Below are 17,111 nucleotides of genomic sequence, written 5' to 3' on the forward strand. Positions count from 1 at the left end.
CCATCCATCCATTTTCCAACCCGCTGAATCTGAACACAAGGTCACGGGGGTCTGCTGGAGCCAATCCCAGCCAACACAGGGCACAAGGCAGGAACCAATCCCAGGCAGGGCACCAGCCCACCGCAGGACACACACAAACATCAAGCACACACTAGGGCCAATTTAGAATCGCCAATCCACCTAACCTGCATGTCTTTGGACTGTAGGAGGAAACCGGAGTACCCAGAGGAAACCCACGCAGACACGGGGAGAACATGTAAAATCAACGCAGGGAGGACCCGGGAAGCAAACCTGGGTGTCCTTACTCCGAGGCAGCAGCGCTACCACTGCGCCACCACTGAAAACATCATACAGTGGGAAAATCATAATTTATGTTTAGTTTCACATTAAATGTTCTTTATGAAGTTAAGTAAATAATCATCCACATTTTTATGATAATTTTATTTGGGTCGGCTATACAGTACAGTTTTCTCCACGCACATGTGGTGTGTCTGTGGTCACAGTCGTAAAGTTTCAACTTTGATCAGTCAGTTTCTTTTGTTTTCTAGCAGTGAGCAGCAGTTCAGTTTTAACGGACGGAAGGTGTACAGGGTCCGAAATCCTTTCTGGTCCAAATCATGGTACAGACTTATTTAGTATTAGCGGTGTAAGCCCATGCTGTAAAAAGCCCAGGGTCTTAGAAACTATTGAAACTATCAGAAAAAAAATTGAAATGTAGAGATGTCAGGTAATTGAAAGTAACTACTCTGGGGGTCTCTCTCCTAGGAGGATTTGTTTTGCCAACGTGCTCGTATCACTTGTGTATTAGCAGTGGGAGGAAAAGGGATACCGTTTTGCTGATGTTAGCGGCTAAGTAACTTTGTCTTTCTTCTGAGGTTTGGTTTTGCTGACATGCCGGCCTCGCTTGTGTCATTAGTGGCCTATCGAGTTCTGTTTCCTCTGAGGCCCTTACCCCGACTCCACCTCTCACTTCGGGGCCACATAGACACACACACTTCCATGCGTAGACGTTTATATATAAGATTGTTGTTGGTAGTGAATGTAGACGAGCACCCTGTCCCCTTCCTTGTGCGTAACTCTTGTCTAACCGTTTTTGAACTTCTCAATCTATTTGTAAACACTTCATTTAGGTTGTGGAAACTGGCAGACATTGTTGTTACACCCAACACACGTTTATTAACGGTCCCAGTATTTACAAAAGTACCACACAACCCCAAAGTCCAGGCCAACACACACTGCCTTCTCACTCTTCAGGCCGCCTCCTTGCCTCCTTCAGAGACCTTGTCCTGCCTCTCTCCTGACTCCAGCCATCCTCTGAAGGGAGGCGGCCCCTTTAAATAAGCACCCGGATGTGCTCCAGGTGTGTTCCCGGCAATCTCCCACCAACACACCCCAGTGTGGCGGAAGTGCCGGCTGTATCCCTGGAAGCACTCCGGGTGTCCCCGCTTTACTTCCCCCCAGCACTTCCGGGTGTGGCGGAAGTGCTGAGGTCCAGGGTCCTTCAGGTATTGGGGTGCCCTCTGGCAGTGACCACGGGCCGCTACAGGGTCGAGCTTCCCAGCTCTGTACCCGTGGCCCCCAGGACGGTCGCCCCCTTGAGGTCTGGAGGAGGCACAAGCCCTCCTCCGGTCTTCTAGGGTGTCCCAGCTGGGTACCACCCCCATCCGGGTACCACAAGGTAAAACACTGTCTCCATATTATGCAGAATGTTTCGACGTTGATCAGTCAGTTGCTCTTGTCGTTTTTAAGAAGAAAACATAACCATTGCATCATAGAACAGCAGCGAGCAATAACGTGGTTTTTATGGATTAAAGGTGTACCAGAATGCTTTCTGCACAATATCGAGACAGTGTACCAGGATTCTGATGAACCAACGAGGATTTCGGCCAATACCTTCAGCGTTTAGCAAGAAGACGGGGCAGGATGCTCGTCCATGTCCACTAGCAACAACAACACTGAGCAAGTCTGTATCGTAATTCTGAAGAATTCACAAGGATGTTGGCCCTGTTACACTATCAGCTCATAAAAAGTGGATTACTACTCACAGTTATTCTTTGGTGCAAATGGACAGCAGAGCTGCCAAGTTTACTCTAGAAAACTGCAACAGAAACTGACTGACTAAGGTCAAAACTTTGCCATTGAGCCCACAGTCACACCATGTTTCCACATGTACACGGGGAAAGATGTATTGTGATCCCAAACAACAATATCCCAAAAGCATGGGTAAGTATTGGCTTACCTTTATATGTTGAATATAAATAATTAATTATTTGTAAAATAATGAAAAATATATCAAAAGAGTGAAAATAGAGCAGACAAGACTTGCAGCCCAGTGCTCTTTGTATTGACATCTGAGGAATGTATTGCATATTGTGAAGTGCGATGATGAATATTGATTTGCACTGGGCAGCAGTCATACATTAGACTACTTTAACAATAATATCAATTATGGTATAATTATAATTTTTCTTCTTATTTGTTAATGAGAGAAAAGTGTTAATATGAACTCCAAAATGCCAGTGGTCACAACATGGAAAATAAAACAAGAATAACAATGGTTGACCTATTTACATTTTAAATTATTTCAAAACTGTATTATAATGCATATGTTAAATATTAAATTACACTAAAGTCATATTTAAATGTGATACATTAAACATTTGCTATTTTGTTCAGTGTCTTACTATACCTGGTTGATCTTCCAGCAGGGTGCCCTGTTCACAGGCTGGGCCAAACGTATCTGGTTTACAGTTACAAGCACACAATGTGCCGGCAATCCCAGGCAGGCCCTTATTTTGGCACGGTCTGCAATGGCAGGGGTCATTCTCACTCAAATATTCTTCAATTGCTTTTTTTAAATAATATTTCTTCACAGAAGCACAAGGTACTTCTTTTACCAGTTCATACAGAGGTGTCAACTAAAGAGTAAACAAAGAATATTGTAGTTAGCTCTGTCATCTCTAATTGTTTCATTGATAATAATTTGCACCAAATTTTCAGATGTTTGAAATGATGCCAACTAGATAATTTTTCGTTGCAGTTATTGTGGATTAAACTAATAATTTTCAATATTTTGAGAGCAAGAGCTGCTTTTGGTGTAAGTGTAACCACTGAAGAATAAAATTTCAAAAGTTGGATTTGGCAGATGTCATGTATAACGCTATTCACAACATTATATAGTCATTTTTTCAGTTGTATAAGTATCTTTAACAGTACTCCAGTGACCCAAATGCTATTTACAGTATATAGTGTTGTTTTATAATAAACACTTCCTTTTACCTCCCTGAATCTGATTTCTCCATTGCAGTAACATCTCTCACAAGGTAAGACATAACCCCACACATGGTGCCAATTCATCTCATCAGCTCTGAAAATCAAACTGGCTTTGATAAACACTATGGCATATCATTTGCAGTGGCGTAGCTATCAGCGGGTGGAGGGGGCGGTCCGCCCCGGACAGCACATTTTTGGGGGCGGCATTATCGGCCAAAAGGCTCAGCACAAGTCGTGTGTAAGCAGCAGGGTTCGGAAAAATATCACTCATGAATGAAAAAAGTAAAATTCTCTGATTTTTATCCACAAATGCTTCAAAAATAATTTTCAGACTGTCCTTCGGTGACGGCATCAGACACAGCAGTTGAAATTTATGAGGTAAAAACAAAATTAAACATAAACATTACACCGATAGTTTACAATTTCGTTATCAATCTGAATGTGTTCTTGCTCTGCGCAGAAAACAACCCCACCTATCACTTGTACACTACACTGGTTCTGATCTTCACAGCGTAATTATATTGTGGCGATCTGCGTAAATAATAACAAGAGCACTCGCAGCTGTCAGGGCCTCTTCAGTTTTATTTTACTTAAATTGGTCCTATACAAAAATGGAGCAATCTCGTTGACTCCGGGAATCCTGTCACTCCCAGCACACACACGGAACACCCTAAAAACAAGAAACCCCCCCCCACACAAGGTGTGTCCGCCCCTTTCAATGAGAAACCTCCCCTTCCAGTCCTCCCTTGACCTCAGACAAGGCTAGAAAGCATTGCCTGCACGTTACAGTATTAAACTAATAATTAGAACACGGCTTATCAATGAGTCTATACGATATTCTTGTCTAGTTGATGCTTATAGATAATTATATGTGAAAATGATTACTGTTTCTCTATATATGAATAAATCGATGTAAAATGTATCTTAATTTTTCTCTATACGTCATTTTAATTTTCTATTCAAATAGGTTAACATACAAACTCGAGCTACGCCACTGCTCATTTGATCACAAATACGCAGATATTTAAAGTAGCCTAAACAGCTAATTGTTTGGCATCAATATATGTGGCTATTTGTTTATTTTTGATAGATAGATAGATAGATAGATAGATAGATAGATAGATAGATAGATAGATAGATAGATAGATAGATAGATAGATACTTTATTAATCCCAGGGGGAAATTCACAATTTTTGCTGGTGTATTTTATCAAATTATTATTTGCTAAACCCAGAATGGGAGTTGCATATTTAGTGTTTTTTAAAACTGCATGAGCACAGTAACCTTAATGATTTTATGTTCTTTCAACAAACCCTTTTACCTTCCATAACTCTAAGTTTATGCATTTTTAGGTGTAGATTCTTAGATTATCATTTAAACACATATTTACTGTATAGTACTTTTCTTTTATACATTCTGGTGCCACTCAGTTTCGTTTATTCTGTTTGATGTGTGTGTGTTATTAAAGTTGTCTTATGACCCAGAAGTTTCCTAAAGTGTGTTATCTGCAGCAAGAATTAACTTCTTAATCCCCATGTAAACAATCCATTGTGGTAAAACGCTGTGTCCATACTGTACAGAAAGTTCTGATCTTAATCAGTCAGTTTCTCTTGTTTTTAAGGAGCAAACATGATTGTTCCACTGTCTGTTTTCACCAAAGAAGGGCAGCGACCAGTAATGTGCTTTTTATGGGTTGAAAGTGTACCAGGAGCAGAAATCCGTAGCAGGCTTTCTGCACAATGTGGGGTCAGTGTTTTACCACGGTGTAGTGTTTACAAATGGATTAAGAAACTCAAAACTTCCGACTTAAATCCTTACATAAGGTCAGGACCTACATTTTATTACCCGTTGTCATGTGACTAGCACCATAACAAATGATTATAATACACCCTGTGTATGTATTGTCATCAATAATAATCAACAGCATTATTTTTTTCAGTAATAAATTACTTACAACATTGTTACCATAGCTTGATTCTCTACAAAATTAAAGGTACTGTACTTTGGAGATGGCAATTGTCTGAGGTGTTGATTCTAACTATTTGACCTTGTTGACAGAAGTGACATATTAATAGTGCCAGACCAAAAAAGAGACCCTGTGGTTCCACTAAAGCATTAGCAAAATCAGAAGAATCTCTAGAATGCAAACCAGTCAGTACCAGGGACTGCCAACCCTAATGCTGACAGTAAACTAGACAGACAGAGAGAGAATGAAGGCCTGAATAAAGTCTTTGGTCACATCAGGTCAGATATTTTAATCACTGAATTTTTAATAGATTTGCAAAAATTCCAAAAATCCTGTTTTCACTTTGTCATTCTGAGGTATTGAGTGTTGTCTGATTATGAAAAAAACTAATTTAATTTATTTTAACATAACAAAATGTGTAAAAAGTGAAGGCACCTCAATACTTTCTGAATGCCTTGTATATATAATATATACAATTGATGCTATGCCTTTTGGAAAACTGGTGCTGCCCTTTTTCTTATTTTAATGTTTGGAATGTTTGAAATACATTTCCTTTGTCCATCCATCCTTCCATCCATCCATCATTCAACCCATTTAATACAATTCAGGGCTGCACTCTTTTTCAGCAGTACTCTGCACTAAATGGAAACCTACACGGGATGAGGTGCAAGTCACTTACAGAGCACCCACTTTCATTCATTAAAGACCACTTTAGAGTTATCAGTAAACCTAAAACTACATGCCTTAAAAAAAATAATAATAGAAACAGGTTAGTGCAGCATCATACATGAATCATCAATTTGTATACGGTATATAAATGTTTTTTATACAGATCAAGTCAAGTCAAGTCAAGTTGGGGAGCATGCACTGGTACAGTGCGTTAACGCACCCACTACACGACAAAACAACTCCTCAGACAGACACGCAGTCCAGTCCCACTGACTATCTGCTGCAGTCAGGTGTTACGTGGGCGACCCCTTGGCCTGGTCCAGCCACTTGAGTCCCCAATAATGAGGATCTTACAAGCTGGATCACCTTCGGGGAAACGAGCCACATGGCCGTAGTGCCGTAACTGACGCTCCCTCACAATGCAGGTAATGTGCCTCATTCGGGACTCCATGAACAACACAAAGTCAAACCAACGGTATCCAAGGATTCTCCGAAGAGACACAGTACCAAAGGAGTCCAGTCTTGGTCTCAGGTCACTGGATAGCGTCCATGTCTCGCAACCATATAGCAAGATCTACAGATCTCACACTGCATAATAAAAATATAGCATGCACAGAAATTAGAATGTATAATATGATTAAATATGTATTTTAATTAAGCACTTGTACTATGTAATTCTGCACACTATTTTTGAAGTATATTGTAATCTCACCAATAATATGGTTTAAGTGCTGTTAAAACATTGAATTGCACTAAGCCTTATATAGTTAAAACACTGGAATGCACTGATATGCACCCAGTCTCTAATGTAACCACTCCACCAATTTAAACTGACAATTTGAAATCCAATGCCAAAGACTGGGTGGAGGGTTAGCCATAAGGGGCTGTGGTTGAAAAGGATAGGAGACAAAGATGGCAAAATGCTTAAAGGTGTTGGCTATTAGCATAATGAATAACGGGCAAGGATAAACATAACCTAATGTAAAAGTGGGCTTGATGAAAAGTTACCAGTGTTATGGACAACCAAGGCCCTTATCTGGCCTGGACACCTTCTTAAAGGAAAGACCCGGGGGATAGATATGTGTTCTGTGGGGTCACCAAGGGGAGGTGCAGAGCCCTACTTTGCTGGGTTTCCACCACACTTGGGTTGTGCAGGTAGGAAATGAAGGGAAAGACTTTCTCACACCTAAACAAAAGACTTTGTGTTGCTGGACTTGTGCCTAGCGTCTGTCTGTGTCAAGTTTGGGGGGCTGGTGCACCCCCTAAAGGCCACATCAGACAAAAGTGGCAAAATACCATTAGGCGTTGTCCATTAGTATAGGCCGTAGTCAATCAATGTTAAGTTATGAGTAAAATTGTCTCATAGCCTTGGAACAGCGGCTTTCTCCACGGACAGAGCATGACTGTTTATTATCTTAAACAAAAGTCTAAAGTGAAACCAAAAAGGCTTTTGAAACCTGGCTTTGGATATTATTGGTTTGAAATTTTATTCTATGATATAATTACTGCATCACTAATGTCATGTAGATTTAAACTGAATCCTGAAGCATGACAGTAAAAATGTGCCAATTCAGCAAAATTAGACTCCTTATCTGCTTGAAATGCACGCTAAGACAAACAGTTCTTGTGTTGTCTTTGGACTGACTGTTATTTTGTCAATTGCATCTTTTTGCAAATATGCAATGATTTACAGCAAATGGTGAGCACCAAAGAATATTTATCAGCTGTCAAGGTGGTGGTGGCAACTTGTGTGATTTTGCTTTTTTTTTACATACCGTTTTACAGAGGGGCACAACTGTAACCTGTTGAAGGAGAGTGACCTTTTTATAATGGTGCACAATAATAAACATTGCTCAATAGCATGTTGCAAACCTTTTTAAAAGGCACATTGCTTTGGATATCCTGTTCCTCTGGCATCTGGGTGCCGGAGATTAGTGTGCCAACTGTTTAAAGAACTCTGTTATTTCAATACTATCTCTCTTTCTCCTTATAAAGAGGTTTTGCAATTCCTTAAAGGCTTTTCATTCTCCACCTCATGTGAGTGCTTGGCAAATTGCAAGTGATGCCAATCCAAGATTCTGATGAGATCCTGAAACTGACATAACATGGCCTGGCATACTGTAGCTACATTCCCTGAAAGGCTTTGGAGTTTTGGTAAAGGATGGAATGTTTCATAAATTGGTTTGGAGGTTAATGCAATGCGATTCATTTTAGTGTGAATGGCACATTGTGAAGATGTATGCTATACAAATTCAATTAGTGTTGCTGTCCCACATCTTTGTGCTTCAAGTCTGAGCCTTTCAGTCATTGCTGGAGTGGGGTATGCAGCACTCTCGCTGTCCATATAAGTTTTCACTCACATTCTAAAAATGAATCTATTGGGCTAATTGCAACTGCATTTTGGCTTCTGCAGTGAAACGAAGATAGGCACCAGTGCCTGATGACCCTTACTGGATTAAGCAGACTTGAACAGGAAATTAATAAAATCCCTTAATGATTTAACACTATCAGCAAGAGTGAAAGGGAAGGTCTACAGGACAGTAGTGAGACCAGCTATGTTTTATGGGTTGGAGACGGTGGCACTGACTAAAAAACAGGAGATAGCTGGAGGTGGCAGAGTTAAAAATGCTAAGATTCACACTGGGTGTGACGAGGATGGACAGGATTAGAAATGAGTGCTTTAGAGGGTCAGCTCAAGTTGGACGGTTGGGAGACAAAGTCAGAAAGGGTGAGATTGCATTGGTTTGGACATGTGCAGAGGAGAGATGCTGGGTATATTGGGAGAAGGATGTTAAGGATAGAGCTTGCCAGGCAAGAGAAAAAGAGGAAGGCCTAAGAGGAGTTTTATGGATGTGGTGAGAGAGGACATGCAGGTGATGGGAGTAACAGAGCAAGATGTAGAGGACAGGAAGATATGGAAGTAGATGATCCACTGTGGCGACCCCTAATGGGAGCACCTGAAAGAAGAAGAAGAAGAAGAAGAAGAAAAAGAAGAAGAAGAAGAAGAAGAATGATTTAACACTTGGCCTCTTTCATAATGTTGTCAATGATTTTGCTAAATGTATGGTGATAGTGTTCACTAAGAAAGGTGTACAAATGCATTTCATAGTACAGGGGTTAATATGTAATATGCTATATTCTTAATATAAAACACAGTAAGGGGTTCTGTAAAGTATATCACATGTGCACTGTAAATATTAAGTGATAATTTTCTGACTTTTTGTTTGATGACGCTGGGGTTGTTTTTCACAGAGCCAGCCCATTTAGAATATGTTTCCTTGTTGGCAGCAGGGTCGGATGGATTTATATAACTGAGACCAGAGACAAACCCTGCATCTCCTCCAGTTATCTTTATGTCGCCTTTTATGGTCTTAGAATCATAACCTGAAAGAGAACAAAAATATGAAGAAAATGAATGTAAGTTTTGAGTATATTGTCTGTAAAGCTTTAACTAAGATTAAAAGTTAACAATCAAGTATCATTATGTAGATGTTTGCTTTACTCTCTATTCCACCTTTTGCATAAACAATACTTTTAATCTCAAGCCAAATAAAATTGGTGCCATCTTCAAAACTGCTTAGTCCATAACTATTTCCTTTAACAAGAAAAATACTGGATTTTGGAGATTTTATAAGAAATTCGTGAAATTTTGGTGTATCAGCTATGACTCCTACAAAGTGTCTATTGTAAATTTCTGTTGATGTGCAAGACTGGGTTTGCAGGTCATATAGCATACTTCATTTTTGATAAAAAATAGATCTCTCTTGTGAACACCAAATACCAAAACTACATACAGTAAATAAAAATGTACCTTCTGACCGGCGCATTGCATCGTAAAGTTTGTTGCATTCCGTGCTGGAATATTTTATGAAGAACAAGTCAACGCCAGAAGAGGTGCATTTGAGTGCATCGTTAATTGTCATGCCTTTTAAAAAACAGAAGGAAAAAAAAAAAACACTTGTTCAGTGAACACACCGTTTAATTTGTGCTAGGCCGTTAGTTCAAACTCAAGAGGATCTGGCTTTTCAGTAAATCAAGTCAAGTCAAGTTTATTTTCATAGTACAATTAAACTAAACTAGCTTGTCTCCTCAGAGATGTGGCAAAAATATAACACCATAATAAATAAATAAAACGTAAACTTAGCAGATAGTATATATATTCACAATTATATACAATAAATACTACACTATGTACTGGCAAGTATTATATATTTACACACACACTGTTACTTATATTGCAATATCTGAATTCTTATGGTTGACTGTTCAGCAGCCTTATGGCTTGTGGGTAGAAATTGTCCTAGAGTCTGTTGGCGCAAGTGTTAATGGTCCTGTACTGCTAGTTAGAATGGAAGAGAGAGAAAGGCAGCAGTGCGGGATGGCTGACATCTTTAATTATGCTGTTTCCCTTTCTAAGTGTTGTATATATACATTCTAAAGAGAATGCAGAAGTATCCATGAAAACATTACTGTTTATTTTAGAAAACTTTACAAAATCCACATGCAGGACCAGGTCACTGAAGCCATGCTCTTCAGGCTATTATTTGTATAGCACTTGATCAGTAGCAGGTTACACTTGTCACATAAAATAAAAAAAAAAGAACTGTGGTTAGCTCTACATACCTGTTTGCTTCCTCGGCCTTACACATCTTTATGTCAGATATAATTGTATATTTTTTTAAATCAGTTAGTTAATCAATAGCTTAAAATAAAACCAAACAAAAGCTTACCTGAACTTGTCGCATAAAAATTTACAGGCAATACATTTCATAGAGTGTTAGGAATCATTAATTAGTTAATATGGAGCAAAAATATAAGAATAGGAAACAAAGCTTAGGAAAAAAAAAGGAAATGGTAGAGCAAAAACTACCACACTCCACCAGCCCAAAATGGTCGCCGCAATCACAACAGATTTAAATAACTTTGGTTTTTAATGATGTAGGAACTTTTCTGTGTAGAATGAAGCATTATTAATGAAACTTGCACTGGATAGTCTTAAAAAACTGAGGTAGTAGCACAAGTAGATTAAAAAGTTATGTTCCAATTCTCCAGTTCTGGTATGAAGCACTAGAAACATTGCAGTTATGAAATATAAGTAAAACTTGCAAATGAAAAGGAATTTTTAAATAAAAGAGAAAAAACCTGGAAAAAATAAATAAGAGTGAAAAGCAGAGCATGTAAAAAAGTGAGTACAGGGCCCTCATGTGTAAAACCTTGCTGAGACTCCATACTAAACTTTTGCTTATGACTGAAAGGCATAAACGACATACACACCAATAAAAATCAAAATCAAAAAACCATATGTACATCCCGTACCACACCAAGTTCCTTTATAAATCTCGTATCAACTCCTAACTATGCGCTTGTGCACGCACCTTAAGCCACTCCCTGTCACCGCCTGTAAATAACCATATATGGCATGAAAACGCCTTTTTTGAATATTCACGACCTGATCATCATATAAATTTGCCCACATTCCTGTGCGACCTCTTTACTACAAATCAAAAAAGAGCAAAGGAAGTAAGGCAGAAAATGAAAACTAAGAATACATGAAGTTGTGGTGGCATCATACAGAGTCCAGACTGCTGGCAGTACAGAGCGTGAATTGACATGGGCTTAATGCACAGAACTGCTATGTTATTGAACTTGTAAAAAAAGACAATAATTTTGCCAAGTAAATGTCAACGTTGCCATATTAACCCCCATATATTCAATGTACAACATCCAAACATCTTCAAGTTGCCATTGTGTTTATTGTGATTGGTGTTCTTTATGAATTTTTTTTTTCGCTTTTTTGACAAGTTTCTGGCACTTCTTGATGGCTATTCCGGGGTTTTCTGAGGTTAAGGAAAATGATTCACACATTTATTCCATTCTATATTAGTTCCCGACAAAGTAGTCATTTATTAGCTTCATTTCACGTGCCATTTTGAATATCAATTGGTGGTGTAATTTAGTAATCTTTGAATCAGCCATTGCTAAGACAACATCCCAGAATTCCCTTAGATTGTGCTCACATGTCGTCAACTGTGTGCCCCTATAAAGGGTCATATTATATGTCATTTTTGTATCCATGTTTGGATAAACTGAAAGGCTTAACCGGCACTACTTATTATTTTTGTTCTTGGTTTTCTGGCTTACTGTCTGTCTAACGGTTTTGATTCTTGTCTCATGTTTATGGCTTGGTGAAAGTTGGGTTTCTCTCTTTGGTTTCGACCCAGGTGGTTCTTCAGATTAACATTTTATCTTCTGATCCCAAGAATAAATATTACTTCTGCTTTGGCAGAACAGCATTGATATCCTGAGGCTGTCCATGTTCTGAGTCATGATATGCAGTAGTGCACAAGCCATCACATCACATCACAGCTCAGCAGTGTGCCGTCTGACGAGTCAAAAAATCACCATCTACCTTTAAATAAATGAAAGGTCCCTGCTATCACCGATTGTGTACAGGAGTGAGTGCCTTTCATTATGTATCCTCTCTTGTTGTGTACCCACTATTACGTGAAAGAAAGATTATACAACTTGTCTGTAATTTATTAAACACAATTGCAATCCTGTCAATTAGGCTTACTTACCAAAAAGCCAACCATGACATACAGCATGACCCTGAAGTCTGCCTACCACACTTTATTTGGTAAAATAAAGGAATTGTGGATTGAGCTGTGCAACAATGTTAATCAGACACATTTGAGCATCACATATTAGTGGTATATTAATTGAATGAAAGAGCTTAATATTTACAAAAGCAAATATATTCTGTGATGGTGTCTTTAATTGTGTCAATTAAACTAGGAAAATCAGCAATCACTGCAAATTACTATTTGATCTTGGCCTGCTCAACCTGATGGTCATGTGTCTGGATAGCGCTGAAAGTTTACCATTCCATACAGATGGCATGACGCAGCTCAGGGATGACTGCAAGATTCTTGATCAGTCAGCTAATTCACTTTGAAAAGCATCCATCACCAAATGTTCTACGGTTTTAAAAACCTGTAAGAAAACAGGGACCATGTGATATCAGCGTGATGATCTCTGTAATGCAGACTCCAATTCAGTGCACTACTCCAAGAGAATGGCTGTAGGAAGTCTAAATAGACTTATAATGATACCAAGATAGGTGGATTATGATACCAAGATTGGTGGATTAGCAGATAATTTGGAATCCGTTATATCATTACAGAAGGACTTGGATAGCATACAGGCTTGGGCAGATTTGTGGCAGATGAAATTTAATGTCAGTAAATGTAAAGTATTACACATTGGAAGTAAAAATGTTAGGTTTGAATACACAATGGGCGGTCGGAAAATCGAGAGTACACCTTATGAGAAGGATTTAGGAGTCATAGTGGACTAAGCTATCGACTTCCCGACAGTGTTCAGAAGCCATTAAGAAGGCTAACAGAATGTTAGGTTATATAACACATTGTGTGGAGTACAAGTCCAAGGAGGTTATGCTCAACCTTTATAATGCACTGGTGAGGCCTCATCTTGAGTACTCTGTGCAGTTTTGGTCTCCAGGCTACAAAAAGGATATAGCAGCACTAGAAAAGGTCCAGAGAAGAACGACTAGGGCTGATTCCAGGGCTACAGGGGTTGAATTATGAGGAAAGATTAAAAGAGCTGAGCCTTTACAGTTTAAGCAAAAGAAGATTAAGAGGTGACATGATTGAAGTGTTTAAAATTATGAAGGGAATTAGTGCAGTGGATCGAGACTGTTATTTTAAAATGAGTTCATCAAGAACACATGGACACAGTTGGAAACTTGTTAAGGGTAAATTTCGCACAAACATTAGGAAGTTTTTCTTTACACAAAGAATGATAGAAACTTGGAATAAGCTACCAAGTAGTGTGGTAGACAGTAAGACGTTAGGGTCTTACAAAACTCGACTTGATGTTTTCTTGGAAGAAATAAGTGGATAGTACTGGCGAGCTTTGTTGGGCTGAATGGCCTGTTCTCGCTAGAGTGTTCTAATGTTCTAATAAGCCAGGCATCATCATAAGCCAAAAAATCATCATGATCCTTGAAAACTTGCTTTAGTCAGTCCCTGGCGATATCCTCCAAAAGAGTTAATGCTGTTATTGCTAGTTATATTATACAACGAACAGCAGTCCTTTTTTATAGACAAAATAAATAGGATGCACACTACAGCAATTTACATTAATCATATACATTGGGCATTACTACCAACACTGAAGTCCGCTCTATTGAGACAGCATGTCAATAAATTATGATATAATTATATGAAGGAGTCTAGAATGTGACTGACGTGTCATAGAAAAGTGCAATGAAATGAGTTTTTCTGTTCACTTCATTGTCCTGGAGTCACTAAAATCCCAGCTCTCAAAGATTGTGTAAGACTTGTGGATGTCTGAAACTTTAAGTCAATTTTCACGCCATGTTCATGTTTCTTAAATCCTGATTTTGCATGAGAAATGGATTATGCATGATTCTGAGAGTTAGCAGGTTATATACATGAGGTCATTAAGCATCTTTCTCCATGTTCTGATCACTCTCATTGGCACCTCACTTTTGAGACCCTGTCAGACATTTTGACTTTATTGTGCCCACTTTTGGCAGCCCATGAAAGGGCATGATAATACTTGTGTAATCAAACATTTAAAGACAGGCTCCAGCCCCAGCAACCCAGAGAGGTACCAAGTAATAAGAGTACAGTTACATAGAACTAAATAAAAAAAATATAGATAAGCCTTAATAGGATGGCCCAGAAGACTTTTTCTTATTTTTAACATTTTGTTTAAACTGTCATACAGGTTTACTGTAATCATTAAATGCGTAACCTAAATGTTCTTCATATTTCCAAAGTCAGCTGTCATTTGATAGTTTTTAACAAGGTCCTTCTTACAGTTCACTAAGCGTTTATGTATGCCTGTGGACCGAAATACTTTAAGTAACACAGCACTAGTAATATGGGGTTGTACCTTTTTGCTTCATGACCTCTGTGTCCATATAAAAGAACATTCTGTATTGACCCCCTAATGAGCCCTCTTTCATGAAATGAGTGCCGTAGCGCTCAATCAACTTGAGGTACGCAGGATAATCATAGGAAGTCGGGAGGACAGTCAGATCTTTCCAAAAGGCTTCAGACAAAGTCAGAAATTCTGGTAGGCTGTTGATAAATTGGGCAACTTCGACATCATTCCGAACAACCATCATCTGTCTGCTCTGAAAATAAATAAATAAATAAATAAATACAATTTTGACAGTCAAATGACTGATGGAATTAAAGATGATGTGTGTCTTTGCTCTTCTTACCTTTTTATTGCTGATTTCAAAATCCTTAATGTCATGTTGAGACCCCTCATAATTGGAAGTCATGTGGTATTCCGTATGCTTTTTATAAGACCAGCTGCTGTTATAAAATTCATAGCTAAAGTCATTATCAATTTTGACCTGCAATGATAAATAAAAAATACACATGGATTTAGTTTCACGACAGATGCAAAGCTGGCTGAAAAGAAGAATTAGATAATCCAGTTTACACAACCTAAACTTAGCTGTATCCAACCATACAACTAAAATACAAAAAGAATTTGGAATATTAAATGTAGAATGTGTTTTATTTCAATTTAATAAAGAGTTCAATAAAAGAAGCCCAAACAAGAAAACAAAACAGCTGTTTAGTTCAAACTTGACAGAATGGAAATTCCAATCAGACGAGTTGTTATTTTAAGAGCAGCAGTGTTAAACTTTTCCTTTAGGAATTAAACAACAGAGAGTTGACGCAGAGGGTCATTAGATTCAAATCGTAAAGCAAAATTGTAGTCAAAAGCAAAACAAGGTTTCTAATCCAGAGTTCAGTCTCTCTCATTAAAGGGTCTTAAAGCTCAGCTGCAAACAGCTGTCTTATATATCACGGTCAACCATCATGTCACGGGTCACACGGCATGTGCCTCACCAGCCTATTAGCTATGCAAAATGACATGTGAAAGCCAGTATCAGAATGAACTCACCTAAAATTCTCAACTGGTTTTTTAATTAAATAATATATTTAAGAAAGATGAAATTAACAAACAGGAAACTCTGAATTCAATGAAACAAACAGGACTCAAATCAACACTAAATCATTAAACAAGGAAAGTTATAACCATAACTGTGAAAAAAACAATGAAACAACTACATAATAAAAAAATAAATTCAGGAGGAGCTCAAAGCAGGGCCACTGCTTGTCTGCACTGAAAGCAACTGGACCTCAGGGCAGACGTAGGACATGTTGAAGAGATTATAGTGTATATCCCAGCTTGGAGGAGATGGTGGGGAAAAGGTATGCCTGTGCATCTTTACTTACACTATTGTCCCCAAGACCCAAACCTGATAAGTAGCAGAAAATGGATGGATGGATAGGTGATACTTAATAGAAAATGAACTAACAAAAATACAAATAGGAGAACTAAGGGAAAAACTGAAGAAAATATTACAGGAAAAAAAATGTAGGAAGTGCGTAACACAGGCAAAATGTGAATCTTAGAAACATTCCCAAAAAATGACTTATTCATAAAACCAATGCAGTTTTTATTTTGTTGCATTAAATTTGTTGTCTTGGAAGCTATGTGAGAAGCATTGCAATTATGAGCTTTCTGGTGCTGTAAGACAGTTTGAGAAGCTGATTGCCTACTAGAAGGCAGTCAGTGCACTTTCAATTAAAAGTTTCTCAAATTAGTCTGAGGTGTCCGATTTTATTATTTCCATACTTTCTATTAGCATCCCCTTGCTTCCCCATATTTTCCTACTTCTACACTTTGCTTTGCATTATGGACAATCCCCCTCCATGTGACCTCTAAAGGCACACGCTGGATATCACCAATAGTAACACACTAGCAATCACTACAACAAAACTACACAAAATGGCAGCATCCATGAGAAAACAAAATGGTGTTGTGAGAAGATTCCAAATACTTTTAGGACCGTTAAAATAAATGAATCCCAGAAAATGAGATAGCAGAAATGAACTCAGTGTCTACCAAACCCTCAAAAAGAACAAAGAAGGACAAAAATGTTGAAATAAAGCCATAAAAAATGAATTATGAAAACAGATAATGAGATTAATTTATAGATGCCCACAATTAAGCAAATCTGTTATACCAGACGTTTCCTTTTACTCTGCATTCTGGATGTCGGTGTGTGTCAGCTTTGTCTCAGATTGGACAGTTGTCCTTGTTTTTCCTAACACAGACAGGCATT

The 17,111-nt window shown here is 38.3% G+C and overlaps 1 protein-coding gene across 2 annotated transcripts in view; it reads right to left on the reverse strand.

Annotated features, from left to right (window-relative positions):
* The window catches only part of c7a (complement component 7a), a 52,594-nt gene that overhangs the window by 10,497 nt on the left and 24,986 nt on the right, over positions 1–17,111 (reverse strand). For both annotated transcript variants that reach the window (XM_051929611.1, XM_028805517.2), the window contains exons 7-11: positions 15,186–15,323; positions 14,852–15,095; positions 9,720–9,833; positions 9,126–9,292; positions 2,690–2,918 (exon numbers count right to left, since the gene is read on the reverse strand). In XM_051929611.1, coding sequence (XP_051785571.1) covers positions 2,690–2,918; positions 9,126–9,292; positions 9,720–9,833; positions 14,852–15,095; positions 15,186–15,323 — 892 coding nt within the window. The remainder of the gene's footprint in view (positions 1–2,689; positions 2,919–9,125; positions 9,293–9,719; positions 9,834–14,851; positions 15,096–15,185; positions 15,324–17,111) is intronic.

This window comes from Erpetoichthys calabaricus, chromosome 7 (genome assembly GCF_900747795.2).
Source record: "Erpetoichthys calabaricus chromosome 7, fErpCal1.3, whole genome shotgun sequence".
Taxonomy (NCBI): Eukaryota; Metazoa; Chordata; class Cladistia; order Polypteriformes; family Polypteridae; genus Erpetoichthys; species Erpetoichthys calabaricus.